The sequence below is a fragment of the Girardinichthys multiradiatus genome, chromosome 14 (genome assembly GCF_021462225.1).
Source record: "Girardinichthys multiradiatus isolate DD_20200921_A chromosome 14, DD_fGirMul_XY1, whole genome shotgun sequence".
Classification (NCBI taxonomy): domain Eukaryota; kingdom Metazoa; phylum Chordata; class Actinopteri; order Cyprinodontiformes; family Goodeidae; genus Girardinichthys; species Girardinichthys multiradiatus.
The window spans coordinates 26,851,063-26,869,517 of NC_061807.1; the positions used below are offsets into that span (position 1 = coordinate 26,851,063).

An 18,455-nucleotide genomic window follows, 5' to 3' on the forward strand; every position below is an offset into this window, starting at 1 on the left:
GCAGTCATTTCTGCAAAAGGATTCCCGACCAAGTGTTGAGTGCATAACTGTACATGATTATTTGAAGGTTGACGTTTTTTGTATTAAAAACACTTTTCTTTTATTGGTCGGATGAAATATGCTAATTTTGTGAGATAGGAATTTTGGGTTTTCATGAGCTGTATGCCAAAATCATCCATATTAAGACAATAAAAGACCTGAAATATTTCAGTTAGTGTGCAATGAATCTAAAATATATGAATGTTAAATTTTCATCATTACATTATGGAAAATAATGAACTTTATCACAATATGCTAATATTTTGAGAAGGACCTGTATATATATGTATATACATATTTATATATATTTCTAGTTGAGAAAGTGTCTTTTAATTCATAAAATCACACAGTTCTTAAGGGAATTTATTGTTTTGTTTAAGTTAATCTCATCAGTTATTTTTAATGTGTTATTGCTTATTTTAATTTGTTCTTCAAGTTTCTACTGAAACAGATACGAACTTTGAAACGAGAATCTAAAATCACATCGTAAGGATTTTTTTCCCCATATCGCCCAGCTCTACCACAAAGCTGCCAAGCACCTCTCTACAATTAAAAGGCATAAAATTGATATCTCAAAGCTACTTTTCTTCAGAAAATGCTCTCTGTGACAGTTCACTGCTGGTGTATCATCTCTGATGTAATGCCTTTAACACTGTAGTTTATGCACATTGAGTTATCGTAAAGAAAAACGTCTTTTCTGTCTTTCTTTACTTTTTGTTTTTGCTTCAACCTGAACTATAAAGATAAGTTATGCAATATAATTTGGGCTGCCACAATTACAGCTCATCAGCTGGTTGACTTTGAAGGTCATTGAGCTCCTCCTCCTTATAAGAGGGATGGTGTGACAGTTGAATGCTTCCCTAGTGACTCGGTGAGCAGATAAGGGCGGTGCAGTCGTGGCAGCTGAATGCAGGTTATGTAAAGGCGACTATGGGTCAGTGAGAAGAGTAATTGTTTCGCAATCTGAAAGTTGTGGGTTGAATTCCAGCTTCCTCCTGCCACATGTCGATGTGCCCCTGGGCAAAGCACTTAATCTCAAGTTGCCTACCGATCTGTGTATCGGTGTATGAATGTTTGTGCATTAGTAAGTGCGATTGGGTTAATGTGATTCTAGTGTAAAGCGCTTTGAGTGGTCGATATGACAGGAAAGACGCTTTGTAAGTTCAGTCCATTTAGCATTTAAATGCCAAACCTTCTTCAAGCTCAACTTGAAACCAACCGATACAAGCTGTGGACAGTAAACACACCAGGAGCAGTGAGAACTTTCAGATTTATTCTTCTGCTTCAGACAAATCTGTGATACTGTTGAACAAATGTACATTATCCAGTTCTCTTAATACTTTTTTGATTTGTTCAAACTCTCACCACAAGAAATACGTCTTTTTTTTATAAAAGTGGCATCAAATCTCTGATTCTAAGATATTCAAAACCAGCAACCTGCATGTTAACCTTGAAGTATGTACATACACCAGAATGCTTTTATAAAAAAAACAACAACAACAAAAAACATGTTTTGAGTTTAATCCTGTCTGATTTCAGGTTTGCAGGATCTGGTGAAGGTTCCCAGTGAGATGTTTAGTTCCAGTTCTTGAAGAATTGCTTGAAAATGATGGTCTCCTTCCCTTGAGGCAGGATCTCCACCTGCAGGACAATAACACTCTTACTTGAACTGTGCACTTAGGGGTTAAAACTGGCATCAATGATGTTCCCATCTACACTCCGTGTTTCTGTTTAAACCCACCTGTGTTTTCATTCTGGGGTACTTCATTTGGTCGATGAAGTTGTCTGCTATCTGCATGGCCACCGTCTTCTCCTCTGCATTTGCTCCATGACCTGATGGTTAAGAGTTGACTATCAGAGCTTATATTTCTCTAAGACAGGACCGTAAGCCGAACAGAGTGGAGCCACGAGTGTCTGTCTTTTTACTTTATTTTCCATTAATATCACATATGCACTGTGCTTTGGGAAAACCTAGAGGAGCAAAAGTTTCATAAGAGTGCTTTGAGTCTGCTTATTTAGGTATGTGAAGTTCAAAGTGACCAAAGTAACACTTTCACTAAAACTTGTTTTATCTAAAAGAAAATAAACGTATTGATTCTTGCATTTATTCTGTTACTCCTCTACAGACAGAACAAACCAAGTACAGCTTTTTTCCTATTTTTCTCACCAAATTAATGTTTTATTTGTGCACATCCCTGTTTAAATGCCAGATTTTTGTGATGTGACTTTCATCCACCTTTAATGACATTCATCTTGCACAATAAAACTGAAAAACAAACACATCTGTTCAAAGTAATGAATGTAGAAAAGAAAAATCTGCAATATGTTGGTGGCTTAATTTTTCACACCTTTAAAATTAACATTTTCCAAAGCAACTTGTGATTAAATGTCAGTCTTCTTTTTCTTTGATAGGTGTCTATAAAAATCAGATTATGAGAGGATCTTCTGGCCACAGCCCTTTTTAGGTGACACCATCAAACCTGACCAGTATTTGAAACTGTTTATGATTTCACTCATCTTGACAAAAACATAGTTCCAATTTAAACAAGCATGATGGCGCCACCACCGTGTATCACTGTGGGTATTGTGTTCTTCTGGGGGATTCTCAGTATTTTTTGTGTGAAATTTACCTTTTGGTATTCTCTCCCAAAACATCTAACACAACATTGACTGATAGCTTACAAATATCCTCTACATTTCCATTGAATGTGCAGAGCATAATTGTCACAGTAATTCTGGTAAATAAAGCCACTGTGCATCCATTCAAACCTGCAGCACATTATAAAAATAGGTTGGGACAACCATATTTATCATGCATGCACGAGGATGACACACACGTTGTTGTCCATCTTTTCTTTTATCAGATTCTGTGACTCGTATAGAGATATAACACAGTGTAGATGGAGAAATATGTGAATTTGATCTGATCTATCTCTAAAAAAACATTTCTGTTCAGCACCTGAATAATCTCCACATGTAGATCCTCTTATTTGTGCACCTCAAAATCACATCTTTTTGCACCAATTTATGACATTAACGTCTTCACTGTTAATGTTTTTAAAAGCTGATGATAGGCCTATATAACAAGTCTATTAGCTAAACCTGATCTTGGGTTCATTGTTTCTGCAGTGAAATAAAGTCAAAGTAAATCTGATAATCACTAATTTGACATTCTTTGCAAAATTCTTTAAACCAATTGATAAATATATTAAGCCAGGAGTTACTGCTTCAATTGTCTTTTAATTGGTAGATGTTTTCTTGCTCCCAGATGTGCATTTTGTGCTGTTGTTCTGTTAAAATACTCAAATCAATGTAATTTCTCACTAAGTGCAATAAAATGTAATTTTCCAAAATACCGAATATCACTTTTTGCCTGCATGTACTTCAGGAGAAACATGTTTCCTCTTTTGGGTTCAGGAGGATTTTTTGTCACCTTTCCAGACGAAGATTTTTCCGTTTGCTCCATTGTCCAGAATGAAGCAGTCGTCCCGGACAAGCAGCTCCTTGGCAAATGGGCTTTTCTCTGACACCATAGTTGTCTTCATGGAGCCTGTGGCATCAGATACCTACAGAGGGGTTAAAGACTAGTTCAGCTCTATATCTCTAGTTTGGTAACACAAATGTTTGGTGAGGAGGGGTTGTGGCTGAAGTAACCTTGTAGAGGGATGCAGAGTTGGAAGCGTCGGCTTTGTTGTCTTCTTCCGGCGTGCTTTCTGCCAGAGCTGGCATTGGACCCAGCACCTGGTGAAAAACACAGACAGTTATCAAAGAGTTTACCTGTTTTTAATCGAAACTCGTGACCTGGAGATCACAGAAATCCCATAAACTAAACCAATCATCAGTTTGTTTGTACCTTCAGCATTTCCTCAGGCTCTTCCCCCTCAGAACTGTCCACAACGCGAGCTTTTCCATGTCTGTCCGTGTCTCTGATCAGCGAAGCAATCTCACGCACTTTCTGCTTCTCGAACATGTTGGCCTGTGATCCGGTCCATGACAGGATTGTCTGCAGAGCGGCAAGCCAGCATCCGAGAATAAGTTGCAGAAACTTTGTGCAGAAGCCTTATGGCTTTATGCAACATGTGCATTATTTGAGGTTTAATTTTGACTGCTTTGCATTGGAGTGAACCAACCGCTCCCTCGCATTTCAGAGAGGAAATTTGCACTTTGGCTGCAGCTTTTATGTGCATGTTTCACATTCAGTTGGATTATCTTACCTCACCGAGGTCAAGGATGAAGCAGTCACCCTTGTTAAAGCTGCTCCAGGACAGCTCCACCTCCTTGGCACGGATGTTGCGTTTCCCTTTGATCTGGTACAGCCTCTGCACCGTCCCACTGCCCTGTGGCCTCCTGAAACCCGACTCAATGCCACCCTCCTGTGAAAGAACCGAAACCTTCACTGTAAAGCATTGAGTTTTTAATGTTTGGGCCATTTTGACTCAAAGGAAAATCAAAGATTATTATGTGGAAGTCTATGTTAGTTGTAGCCAGGCTTACCTAAACAACCATACAAATTATCAGAAATTTGTTTTATCACAGTCATATACAGGGGTTGGACAATGAAACTGAAACACCTGGTTTTAGACCACAATAATTTATTAGTGTGGTGTAGGGCCTCCTTTTGCGGCCTTGGGAATGACATATACAAGTCCTGCACAGTGGTCAGAGGGATTTTAAGCCATTCTTCTTGCAGGATAGTGGCCAGGTCACTACGTGATACTGGTGGAGGAAAACGTTTCCTAACTCGCACCTCCAAAACACCCTAAAGTGGCTCAATAATATTTAGATCTGGTGACTGTGCAGGCCATGGGAGATGTTAAACTTCACTTTCATGTTCATCAAACCAATCTTTCACCAGTCTTGCTGTGTGTATTGGTGCATTGTCATCCTGATACACGGCACCGCCTTCAGGATACAATGTTTGAACCATTGGATGCACATGGTCCTCAAGAATGGTTCGGTAGTCCTTGGCAGTGACGCGCCCATCTAGCACAAGTATTGGGCCAAGGGAATGCCATGATATAGCAGCCCAAACCATCACTGATCCACCCCCATGCTTCACTCTGGGCATGCAACAGTCTGGGTGGTACGCTTCTTTGGGGCTTCTCCACACCGTAACTCTCCCGGATGTGGGGAAAACGGACAAGGTGGACTCATCAGAGAACAATACATGTTTCACATTGTCCACAGCCTAAGATTTGCGCTCCTTGCACCATTGAAACCGACGTTTGGCATTGGCATGAATGACCAAAGGTTTGGCTATAGCAGCCCGGCCGTGTATATTGACCCTGTGGAGCTCCCGACGGACAGTTCTGGTGGAAACAGGAGAGTTGAGGTGCACATTTAATTCTGCCGTGATTTGGGCAGCCGTGGTTTTATATTTTTTGGATACAATCCGGGTTAGCACCCGAACAACCCTTTCAGACAGCTTCCTCTTGCGTCCACAGTTAACCCTGTTGGATGTGGTTCATCCTTCTTGGTGGTATGCTGACATTACCCTGGATACCGTGGCTCTTGATACATCACAAAGACTTGCTGTCTTGGTCACAGATGCGCCAGCAAGACGTGCACCAACAATTTGTCCTCTTTTGAACTCTGGTATGTCACCCATAATGTTGTGTGCATTTCAATATTTTGAGCAAAACTGTGCTCTTATCCTGCTAATTGAACCTTCACACTCTGCTCTTATTGGTGCAATGTGCAATCAATGAAGACTGGCTACCAGGCTGGTCCAATTTAGCCATGAAACCTCCCACACTAAAATGACAGGTGTTTCAGTTTCATTGTCCAACCCCTGTATTTATGAGAGCCAGGACGAAGAATCCAGCCATAAAAAGATAGAAAAGTAAACTTTACAACCAATTTAGACAAACTTTACAAACGTTTCTATTCAATAGGACGTTTTTAAGACAAAAATAATCCTCATCATAATGTGACAATCAAAGGAGAAAAACAGAAACAATTTGGATGTATTTGACCACTTGATTAATTTACTGTAAATGCAATTCAACCCACATTTTTGGCGTCCAGCAACAACCTTCTGGCATAATCTAGGATGTTTATTTGACCATGATTCCTGACCTAATCGAAATAATTCAAATTGGTACTGACCCGTTCTGTTAGGAAGCCATTTCAGATAGTTATTGTTAGCCTAGTTTGTTCATTCTAAAACCAGCTTCGATGTGGGTTTGGTATCTTTGGCATGTTGAAACGTCCAACTATTTCCAGGCTTAAACAGTTTTACACAAACTCTCGCTGTCAGACCACAGGAAATTGGTTAGGATGTTCAGAAACAACCAAGGAACCACCAACCCTGCCATGAACTGGAAGATGTTGAAACACCAGTGTCGATGTCCATGGTAAAGCTTTGAAGAGGCTTGAACAAAGAGGGGTGCTGACCACGACAGAAGACCCCGCTCCAGAATCAAAACTTTCAAGCTTGACTGAAAATCACAGCTGTTCACCCAGATAAGGGAAATGTTCATATTCAGACTGGAGCTAACTGTCAAGGTGAAGTTACAAACCTAACCTAGCACTGTACCAACTGGTAAGCATGGTGGTGGCAGCATCATGCATTGCACTTTGTGGATGGAATAATGAAGATGGAGGGGTACTTCACTTCAGATCAAGAGTTACATGTTTGAAACCTGGATAAAACTGGAAAATAATCCTAAACATATCAAGACTAGTTTTGAAATGGATAAAGGAAGCTAAAATTAACCTTCACAAAGCCCCAATCTTAACTCTTCTGGTAGGAAAAGGGGTCAAATAACCAGGCAGAATTACCAGAAGCTTGTTAATGGATACAAAATGGGCAAAATCATGGGGGCATGTACCTATATCTATGTATTTGAGCCAGAAAGATTTGAAAACAATCAAAAAAATGTAAACACATCCACCTAATTATTGTTTATAAAAAATAATTACAGTAGTTTGCTCAATTACCATTCAAGAATAGTTTGAATAAATATTTACAAGCCAAATTAATATAACATTCATACTGATGATGAGGGGTCTGAGTACACTTTTATTTTAGAGCTCATTCAATGATCAGGTAATGCCAAACCGAGAGATATTAGTGCCCAAGGACAAACAAATATTAATATAAGCATTTTGACCTTTTCAATAAAATCCAATTCTTTTCTTCTTCTGTTCTGCACTACAAGGCTAGAAAACTGTTTCTGGTCTTAAAGAAGCTTTTAACTGAATAATATTCTGTTGAGATGTCACTTTTACACATAACGTTCTGCAGCTGTGAGTTCTCAAATATTAAAAAGGTTTCATTCCATAATGTACTTGTATTTCCACAGTTGTGGCTCACCTTGTAGCTGACCCCTCTGGGGAAGAGCTCCATGAACTGAGGGGTCTCGAAGCCCTGAACCTGCCTGTGCTGGATGGGATCACCACCAAGGAAGTTGTCCAGCTGGGTGGCCAACATGGCACAGGCTACCTGCTCGTCCCGAGAGGACTTCTCTCCTGAAGACAGGGAGGGAAACAGTCAGAGAGGGGAGAATAATTAAAATGTTATCAGGCCTGTTGTTTTTTGGTTTTGTTCTCAGGAACAGCAATGATCTGTTCTGCTTCAACTATGTTTCTTCAGGATCAAGAGTCGTTCAATATAATAACCAAAGATGTCAAAAACGTTTTTCTTTAAACAACATTAACATTTCGGAACCTGGGCCTAAATTTCTCTGAAGGTCCTGGAAACTAAAGAGGTTTCATGGTAAGAAGCTTTCTAACCAGAAAGGCCCAGAGATGATTACAGATGAGGGGAGGTGACCACAGAGACATGCAAAGAGCTGCTTAAAATGTAGGAGCTGTTTGATTATTGGGAGTAGGTCAATGTTACTGAACCATGACACAGCCTGTAAAAATGTAGACAACCTCTTATCTTACTGAACATCCATCAACCAGAGGCAGAAACATTCAATTTGATTTCAGAGCAACAGAGTAGACTGGATATAAAATGAGAGCTCACGTTGCTGCAGTAGTTTGTGTGTTGCCCTGCAATGGACTGGCGACCTGTCCAGGGTGTACCCCACCTCTCGCCCATAGACTACTGAAGATAGGCACCAGCTCCCCCGCAACCCACTATGGAATAAGCGGTAGAAAATGACTGACTGACTGACGTTGCTGCAGTAACTACAGCTTCACCTGCTCACTTTCTCAAGTGTAGCACCAGATTGTGACAGATGTGTCACTCACACTCCTCTTTAACTCAACATGTTAATGCAAAAGATGAAAAAAATTACTGCAGTGCCTTTAGATGCTAAAACGGTAACTGGGCCAACTAACCACAAGCCTACCCTTTTCCTGTTTGCTGTTGGTTTACCTTATTTGTACAAATGAATCAGTACATATCAACCTTTATATCTTTTCTCCCCTCTGCACCAAATGTAATGTTGAAACTGATGTCATTTAAATAAAAACAAGCTAGAAACTTAGCGCCACCCTACCTGGTGCAGAGAGTAAAACTGCTGCTGCTTTGCTGACCCAGTTTTAACACCAATTTGACATTATTGCCCGAATAAACAGTAATGCCACTGGCTGATTGCAAGGCTGTTGTATCTGCAGTCCAGAAACATAGGCAGCGGTGTGCATGATGCAAAGTTTGTGTGTTTTAAATTTAATCATTAATTTGTCAGAATGGGTTGAAACTCTAAGAGTGTTGTCAGCTCAACACCAAGACAAACTCGTGCTCTAAGCAGAAATATTTTCTTTCACGTTCATTGCAAAAGCAAAAAACAAAAGTTTTGGACTTTTGGAAAAAGCTGAAGGTGTCTTTTTTTTTTTTTACTTTTTTCACCTTTCATCATGTTGAAAATCATAAACATCAATATTGTTTTTATATTTGACAGAACACCACAAATCAGTGTATAACTGTGAAGAGTAGTAAGTAAAGTGTTGCCTTGTTTCATTTTTTATTATAACAAAGGTTTACAAAGTATACTGTGCTGAGTATCTGGAATCTGGGCCCTTTTACTCAGATATCCCTAACTAATTTACTCAAAAACAAACGCAGTTGGAAATTTCGTCGTCATGCAGATGTAGAGGACAGAGCAAACATGTGGAAGAAGGTGCTCTGGTCAGAATATTAAGCAGTCCAAGTGATCGGGGGAAGCTCATGATAACTGATTATATGCTTTTACCTGTGGAAGTAAAACTGAAAAACATAATAAACAAATAACACTGAAAATTAAAGAAAAATTCAACTTTTAGTGCAGAAAACATGCAAGAACGATGGAGGATCTGTGACATTACGGGCCTGGTTCTCTTCCAAAAGCCCAATGAGCTTTGTTTGAGCACATCACTTCATTAACTCTTTAAACTATATATCTTTAACGATAATCCAAAAAACTCTGCTAGAGAATTGAAAATGGGTCCTATTACTAAGTCCATCACTCTCTGCAAGCTTCAACCAAATCTTTTCATGTGCATCCTAAAGCAGAAAGGAGTACTGCGGTAACTTGAAAACTGTGTCATCACATGGTTCATCATGCAGCTAGATCGTGACCTCAGTATAAAGATCATTATATGTGTTTATGCTGCCTGTTTTATCAGGATTATATCCCTTTTATCTCTGTGAACTGAATAAACGCTTGTTTCAAAGATCGATTGTTTATTTAAATGGGGTTAAATAGAAGGGAAGGAAATAGAAACAAAAACAGGTGTAAAATTGCATACTGGAAATTGCACCTAATCTGTCACTGGTCATGCAGTTAAATGGTTGAAAACTGAATAATGAGAAACTTTAGTGTTTATCTGTAAACAAGTGAAGAAGGGCAGTTCTTACAGAAACACATGCTTGAACAAACAGAGCGCTCTCTGAGCTGTGACAGACAGCTTAGTGTTACCTAAGCACCGGATACATGCTGGGAACAATGGCCACATTTGAGAACTGTAACGTTCCTCCTGCATTTATAATGAGAGCCACTCAAAAACCTTCCCTGTATTCCCCCCCACTTCTTCCCCATCCTTCTCTCCCTCCCATTGTCCCTGTGCATGAAGCCTGACTGCTGCGGCAGGTCAGCGTGGTGGCTCATGTGTCATCACCAGCGCTGCCAGGGGTCATCGGTTATTCAGCCGCAGCACTTGGACCAGGCTGAGGTGTGCAGTAAGCAACGCACATTGGTCAGCTCTTTTGTAGGATGGAGTAAAACAGAAACTGGAAACTGGAGAAGGAACCACAACCAGGTGCAAATGTTTAGACTCTCATGCAGCTCCTGCAAATCAGTTCAAAAAACTATACAGACTGACTAAGACAGCTAAGGTTTGCCTGTGTATATTTGTGTAAATAAATGTATTGGAAGATCAGATTAGAATCAGAGGTTTATACTTCTTCCTGATCCTTTTAAACAAAGAAGTAAAAAAAGAAGAACATAAGAAATATAGTGCATCATGTATTGGTACAAGTACAGTGATGTGAAAAACTTTGTTTGTCCCGTTCTTGATTTCTTACTTTTTGCATGTTTGTCACACTTAAGTGTTTCAGATAATCAAACAAATTGAAATACCAATCAAAGACTACACAAGTAAACATAGAATTCAGTTTTTAACTTAAGGTTTTTATTATTATTATTATTATTAATGGAAAACAAATCCAGACCTACATGGCCCTGTGTGAAAAAGTGATTGTCCCCACCCCTTAAAACTTAACAGTGGTTAATCACACCTGAGTTCGCTTTCTCTAGCCACACCCAGGCCTGATTACTGCCACACCTGTTCTCAATCAAGAAATCATTTAAGTAGGACCTGCCTAACAAAGTGAAGTAGACCAAAAAATCCTCAAAAGCCAGACATCATGCCGAGACCCAAAGAAATTCAGGAACAAACGAGAAAGAAAGCAATTGAGATCTATCAGTCTGGAAAAGGTTATGAAGGCATTTCTAAAGCTTTGGGACAGCAAACCACAGTGAGAGCCATTATCCACAAATGGAGAAAACACGGTGAACCTTCTCACGAGTCGTCGGCCAGCCAAAATTACCCAAAGGGCGTTGCATCCAAGAGGTCACAGAAGACCCCACAACAGCATCCAAAGAACTGCAGGCCTCACTTGACTCAGTTAAGGTCAATGTTCATGTATCCACATTAAGAAAGAGACTGGGCAAAAATGGCCAGCACAACCAAGTTCCAAGACGAAAACCACTGCTGAGCAAAAAGAACATTAAGGCTCATCTCAGTTTCTCCAGAAAACATCTTGATGATCCACAGAGGCTTTTGGGAAAATACTCTGTGGTCTGTCAAGACAAACGTTGAACCTTTTGGAAGGTGTGTGTCCCATTACATCTGGAGTAAAAATGCGTTTCAGAAAAAGAACATCATACCAACAGTAAAATATGGTGGTGGTAGTGTGATGGTCTGGGGCTGTTTGCTGCTTCAGGACCGGGAAGACTTGCTGTGATAAATGGAACCCTGCTGCCTATCAAAAAATCCTGAAGGAGAATGTCCGACCATCAGTTCATGACCTTAAGCTCAAACCGGCTTTGGTTCTGCAGTAGGACAGTGATCCAAAACACACCAGCAGGTTCACCTCTGAATAGCTGAAGAAAAATAAAATGAATGCTTTGGAGTGGCCTAGTCCTGACCTCAATCCTATTGAGATGCTGTGGTATGACCTTAGAAAGGCTGTTTATGCTCAAACATCCTCCAATCTGGCTAAATTACATCAATTCTGCAAAGATGAATGGGCCAAAAGTCCTCCACAGTGCCTAAAAGACTCATTGCAAGTTAGCGCAACCACTTGCTCAACCAGCAACAACAAGCCCAACCAGTTATTAGGTTTAGGGGGAGATTACTTTCACACAGGGCCATGTAGGGTTGGATTTATTTTCTCCCTTAATAATAACAACCTTCATTCAAAAACTGCATTTTGTGTTTACTTGCCTTTGACTAATATTTCAATTTGTTTGATTATGGAAAGACTTAAGTGAGACAAACATCCCAAAAAAAAAAAAAAAAAAAAGAAATAAGAAATAGGGCAAACACTTTTTTACAACACTGTATATACAGTTAAGGCCAAAGTTCTTCACACCCCTGAAGTATTTAAACCTAAAATTGATTTTCATTCAACCAAGAAGCTTGTTTCTGACAGAAAATGAGAGAGGCATCTTTCAAAAGACGGGGACGCCGCTACACCACACAGCGCCCATACCTTTCCATTTCAGTGTGAGTACTTGTTTTAAATTGCTACAAAAATGGGGTTCCAAAAAAAGTAATATAAAGACATTGAAATCTCTTAAAAACATGCTGATTAAAACCACTTTAAAAGATTCCAGGAAAGTCTGGGTATGGTTTAAAACTTCTGCACATTGCTGCAACCCTATAATAACTGAATGACTGATGCATGTAACAAAAGCAAAACGAGTCCCCATCCAATCTCTCACCAATCCACATGTGGAGGTCAGCTCCCTTCTCGCCCCGGTTCTCCAGCACCAAGTAGGAGTCTCCATTATAAAAGGCTCCCACCTCGGAGGCATTCAGCTGCACCGCCTTCATTTTCTCCACCCTCCACACCCAAAGGCCAGGGTTGCGGACCTCTGGGCCGAACTGACCCGGTACTGGCTGGAGCGGGAACATTCTGCTAGGAGAGAGGAGACCAGACTGTTAAGGCAAAAAAAGGGAAAGAGGCATTTAAGTGAAGCTTCATGTGATACTCATCTGATGGGTGAGTCAGACATTGTTGGCCACCTGAAGAGGAAGCTTAAAAAAAGTGGCTTTGAGTTACTGTTTCTATTAGGAAAGATGTAGACGTTGAAAAAAGAGGAAGTGAAAGAAGGACCTAAGCCTTAAAGAGCCAATTCCTTGTGATTTTTACTGAACATCCATCAACCAGAGGCAGAAACATTCAATTTGATTTCAGAGCAACAGAGTAGACTGGATATAAAATGAGAGCTCACGTTGCTGCAGTAGTTTGTGTGTTGCCCTGCAATGGACTGGCGACCTGTCCAGGGTGTACCCCACCTCTCGACCCATAGACTACTGATGATAGGCACCAGCTCCCCCGCAACCCACTATGGAATAAGTGGTAGAAAATGACTGACTGACTGACGTTGCTGCAGTAACTACAGCTTCACCTGGTCACTTTCTCAAGTGTAGCACCAGATTGTGACAGATGTGTCACTCACACTCCTCTTTAACTCAACATGTTAATGCAAAAGATGAAAAAAATTACTGCAGTGCCTTTAGATGCTAAAACGGTAACTGGGCCAACTAACCACAAGCCTACCCTTTTCCTGTTTGCTGTTGGTTTACCTTATTTGTACAAATGAATCAGTACATATCAACCTTTATATCTTTTCTCCCTTCTGCACCAAATGTCATGTTGAAACTGATGTCATTTAAATAAAAACAAGCTAGAAACTTAGCGCCACCCTACCTGGTGCAGAGAGTAAAACTGCTGCTGCTTTGCTGACCCAGTTTTAACACCAATTTAACATTACTGCCCGAATAAACAGTAATGCCACTGGCTGATTGCAAGGCTGTTGTATCTGCAGTCCAGAAACATAGGCAGCGGTGTGCAAGATGCAAAGTTTGTGTGTTTTAAATTTAATCATTAATTTGTCAGAATGGGTTGAAATTATTGCTCTGATTGTAAATATGGACAATAATATATATGGAAAAATATAGGTTTTCTTCCGCAGAAAGAAATCAGACTCTTTATCAAGAGTATGCTGTAGCCACATTTAACTGCTTAGGTTAGAGCTCCTCCGCTGATTTATAGATATTTAGACAGTTTTACAATAATGACAGAGTACAGGTTGAAATAAACATATTGTAGGCGGAGCAACAAACACAACAATATCTGTCACTATAAAAGTCAGAACTTTATGGTTCAGTTTTGCTACCAAAAAGGCATCACGCTTCTACTATAAACAGATAAAGAAGGGCTGGGAAATAAATATTTATTTTGAAAATGATGTTTAGAGTCACATGAAGACAGGGAAACAACCTCTGCTGTAATATTTGAAGACATCTCATTAGGTGGAAACAGTGAAATTACAGAGAATTGGTTATCAACTTTGTAGTCTGATAAACAGGATGCCATTGCAGCTCCATCGCCCCTCGCTTATCACTGACCAAATCAGCCCAGAAAGAGAGCGAGACAGTGCACTAAAGTGGATATATGAAAGTATAAAACATGGTAGAGATGGAGCAGAGAAGCAAAGAGAGCAGGGAAACAGAGAGGACCCAGAGCAGCACATACAAAGGCCCCAGGGTTAAGGTTACAGTGCTGGACGAGACGCTGTAAGAGCAAAGAAAGAAGGCCCCTCTCCACTTAACTGTATGATATCCTCTGGTGCCTCAGGCATGCTGTCTGCCTCCGGCTCCATTCTGCGTGCCCACTGGAGTGTGTGTTTGTTTGTTGTGTTTGGAAGCTGTTAGGTATCAAGCAGCCTGCCGAGGAGGAGTGTTTGAGCTCACCTGGCCCGGTTAGCTTATATGTGGGAGGAAACTGGAGCCGCAGTGATGAAAGCCTACCTGCGGCCTGTGGATAGGCCGCCCGGCGTGCAGAGAAAAGAGGGTGGGGGAGCAGAATCGGGTTCCTGGACCCTGGCTATAGCTAAGCACCAAGGCTGATAATTACTGTAAGAGCAAGCTCCTATATCTATTGTATCCTATCCAACAAAATATTTTTATTCAAAAATTTGGATTTGGAAGGATATTTGCCCGTTTAACATAAATATACATAAGCATCCATGTTTCTAAGTATAAAAAGCTAAACTTATGCTTCACAGCCACAATTGCAGATAACTAGTCTGCTCTCGCAAGAGTCAACACATTACAGGAAGCAAGTCCTGATGGAAATGAAACAACTTCCTTGTTTTCTAAATTATCCATAATATATGAGGTTTACGTTATGTATACAAGAATGAGTTTCTAAACCTTAACACCAAAACTGACTAAGCAGGCATGTAGACAGTCTGGCACTGGACCCTTTGTACTAATGCCCCAGGTGATGGACTGCTGCAAAGTAAAAAGGTCACTGCAATCAGTTGGGTTTTCTCAGACAGATACGCTTTTAACAGTAACTGGATAAACTGGATTTAAGTGCATTAAAGTGTTCAATGTTTTTTCACATTTAGTCACGTTGCAACCACAAATGTCAGTGTATTTTAGTGTTAACTTATGTGCTTGATCAAGACAAAGTAGTGCAATAATTATGAGGGGATGAATAACAATAAAATGGTAAAAATCTGAAACATGTAGCTTGCTATTGTATACAGACCACCTTTACTCTGATAACCCTAAATAAAATCAATGCCCCTGTGTTAATTTCTTTTCGCTATAACTCAGCTGTTCTGTGAAGGCCTCAGAGGTTTCTTGGAGAACATTAGAAAACAAACGGCGTCATGAAGATCAAGGAACACGGCAAACAGGTCAGGGCTGTGGAAAAGTTCAAAGATTATAAAAAAATTCCCCCAGGCTTTGAACGTCTCATAGAGATTTGTATAATTCATCATAAGAAAATGGAAAGTTTATGGCACAACAGCAAACCTAGCAAGACATGGCTGCCCTCCTAAACTGTCAGGTCCCCTAAGGAGAGCATTTATCAGAGAAGCCAAGAGGCCAATGGTAACTCTGGAGGAGCTGCAGAGATCCACAGATCAGGTTAGACAATCTGTCAACAGGACAATTATTAGCCATGCACTCCACAAATCTGACCTTTTGTCATGTTTTGAGGTTGTTGCAGACGCAAATTGCAACAGACTGAGGCAAACGTATGATAAGGATACCCTTTAATAACAAAACTGAAATCTTACAAGATACATGGAAACACACCAGCGAGACAGCAACAGAGTAACAGGAGAATCCAGCAAAGAGGGAACAGAAACCAGGAACTTAAATCCTGTGGAGATGATAATGAGCTACATGAAAACCAGGTGAGTACAATCAACAGAATGTGGACGAGCTGAGGGAAAATATAAGCAGGGAACTGAGGAAAGGTAGGCTAATGGGCACAGAATGGATCTAAATACAAACATAAGGGAGAAGAAAATCACAAACAGATGTAGATCATGAGACCTTTAAGGAAGAGAAGAAAGTCATTGCAGAAAGAAAGACAGAAAATGTCCCATTCTTTGACGCATGCCAAAAAGGGGACATAGATTACATGTAGAAGATGCTATGTTCAGTTTGACATATCCCAAAAGATCTGCAGGTTTAACTGCAGCGAAGGGTGGTTCTACAAAATATTGACTCAGGGGGCCGAAGACAAACGCTCACCACATTATTTACTAATTGGTTGACTTCTAAGGACAGTTGGCTGAACTGGATTTGATTTAAGGAATCAGATTTCTAGTTGTAAAACAATTTCAAATTGAGGTTTCATTTTCTTTCCCCTTCACAATTTTGTACTACTTTGTGTTGATCCATCACATAAAATCCTAATAAAATAACTTGAAGTTTTCAGTTGTTACGGTACAAAATGTTGAAACGTTAGGGTGTGGCATTTGCAATGCACTGTTAGTAAATTTGGGCAAATATTCTTCACTTGACATCCTATTTAATCCAGCTGAAGGTAATTAAATATTTAATCCAATTCATGTCTGTAACTCAATCAATCTGCTGACACAGCAGGAACGAAGGCTGCAAATGTGAGTTTTAATAAACAAAACAAAAATAGTTCAGTTAATAAAAAAGGTATGGCCTCTTAAACGGTGTGTGGTTAGATGAAGGACAGGGAAGCCACTCAGGTGAAGACCCGAGGCTGCTGGGTTATTGACCCAATTAGTCAGTCGTGCCTTGCTGAGCAAATAGCAATAGAGATATAGCAGCAGAGAGACCTGTGAGTGAGCGTTGAAATGAAAAACATCACGTTTGGTTAAGAATCAAATCTACAGGACAGAGAAGAATTTTGTAAAATTACAATTTGTGGTTGAAAATCACAAATAAATAAGTTGTAACCGAGCTTCCTGCTCATAAATGTGTGTTCCGATAATCACTTCCAACTTTCAGGAAGTTGTAAAACAGCTTCACATACATGGAAAATGTGGCACATAAATGAGGGTTTTCCCCGTTGATAACAGGAGCATTGCAGGGAATAAGGATTGCTGGACAGACAGGGTGGATCCGGGCTGAAAGAAGACTGAAGCTTTCTTGTCCTGGTCTGAGATTGTTCAGCTGCTTTCAGGAAAAGGAGTGTGATGAGCAAGCAGTCAGGGGGAAAATGGGCTAGAGCAAGGAAAAAGAAGGAGACAACGTGGGAAAGTCATGAAAGGAAGCTGAGTGATCAAAAGACAAAAAATGCCAAGAATAGAAATAAGTTAGACTTACGTTAGACAGGGTGACGATGCAGGTACCAAACACGTCTGACAGGGAAGAACGCAGCAATGCAAGAAGAAACACGTATTTAAGCACGGAAACACACACACACACATTCACAAACTATTTCCTGCCTCAGCCTGTGGTCGCCTAAAGCCCGGCCCTCTGAAGCAACCACAGAAGCTGTGAGAAACACCTGAAACTTTATTGAATCAGCGCCTAAACTGAGAAGTACTCAAATGCAAGCTACATTTATTTTGGAAAATCCTCCTCAAGCTAAACGAAAAGGTTAAGCTGATGCAACAATCTTCAGGTTTTAATCGAAAAAGTCTTTTGTGGGACAGTTTAAGAGAATAAAATAAAAAAATCAGCATTTTTCTTCTTACACTTAATTTCGTCTTACAATTAAACATGAAACTATAAAAAGGTCCAGTTTCTCTGCTGTTGGTAAATTCCACCATAGAAACAGGTCGAAACAGTCTTTAGTCATGCAGTGATTCACCCAGACGTTAACAAAGACTGAGAACACACCCTGCAGTGCAGTCTGCAGGGATTTATCCTGGGTTTCCATACATGCCCTCCTGCACAGTTTTGCCTGTGTGAGCTCACACCAAAAGCTCTGATTTAGAAAAAAAAGTATGATTAATTTTAGCCCAGCTTGAGATTGTATAATAAAAAGTTGATTTTATCATCGCAATAAAACTACTCAGAGTTCCCTGAATCCATTACCCTCTTGTTTGTTTGCTTAATAAATAATAAAGAAACTAACGCTTTATGTATTGTGCAATATAGCACATACTTAGTGGTCACTATTATTAAAATTTTATGTAGTTTTTGCCATTTTTGTTGGGTTTTGTCTGTGTTCAGTTGGCTACTACGGCCACAACCTTAACCAGATATGTACATACACTGTGTAAAAAGACAGATAGCTTTTTTACTCTACCAAACATTAAATCAGAAAAACCGTTTCCTGTTTCACGTCAGTTAGGGTTACCAAAATATCCTCAAGTTTCTCACAATTACTGCTGGAGGTTCGGCACATTCCTCCTGACGGGCCTCCATTCTCACACACACCTTTTCAGCTCTGCCCACAATATTTTCTGTTGGACTGAGATCAGCGTTTTGTGATGGCCACTGCGCGACATTGACTTTGTTGT

The 18,455-nt window shown here is 40.1% G+C and overlaps 1 protein-coding gene across 4 annotated transcripts; it reads right to left on the reverse strand.

The window, feature by feature from the left end:
• Nucleotides 1-1,292: 1,292 nt before the first annotated feature.
• On the reverse strand, nucleotides 1,293-17,460 carry capgb (capping protein (actin filament), gelsolin-like b). 4 transcript variants are annotated; one of them, XM_047386942.1, is made up of 10 exons: nucleotides 17,311-17,449; nucleotides 17,018-17,208; nucleotides 12,420-12,613; nucleotides 7,358-7,512; nucleotides 4,254-4,412; nucleotides 3,893-4,042; nucleotides 3,694-3,780; nucleotides 3,473-3,605; nucleotides 1,781-1,872; nucleotides 1,293-1,680 (listed from the first exon to the last, which is right to left on the reverse strand). In XM_047386942.1, the coding sequence occupies exons 3-10, from the start codon at nucleotides 12,610-12,612 to the stop codon at nucleotides 1,615-1,617; spliced, it is 1,035 nt and encodes a 344-aa protein (XP_047242898.1). In that variant the 5' UTR covers nucleotide 12,613; nucleotides 17,018-17,208; nucleotides 17,311-17,449; the 3' UTR covers nucleotides 1,293-1,614. The 4 variants fall into 4 exon arrangements, with proteins under 4 accessions (XP_047242898.1, XP_047242896.1, XP_047242895.1 ...); XM_047386940.1 differs by lacking the exon at nucleotides 17,018-17,208 and having other exon boundaries at nucleotides 17,311-17,460; XM_047386939.1 differs by lacking the exon at nucleotides 17,018-17,208 and having other exon boundaries at nucleotides 12,420-12,616; nucleotides 17,311-17,429.
• Nucleotides 17,461-18,455: the final 995 nt, after the last annotated feature.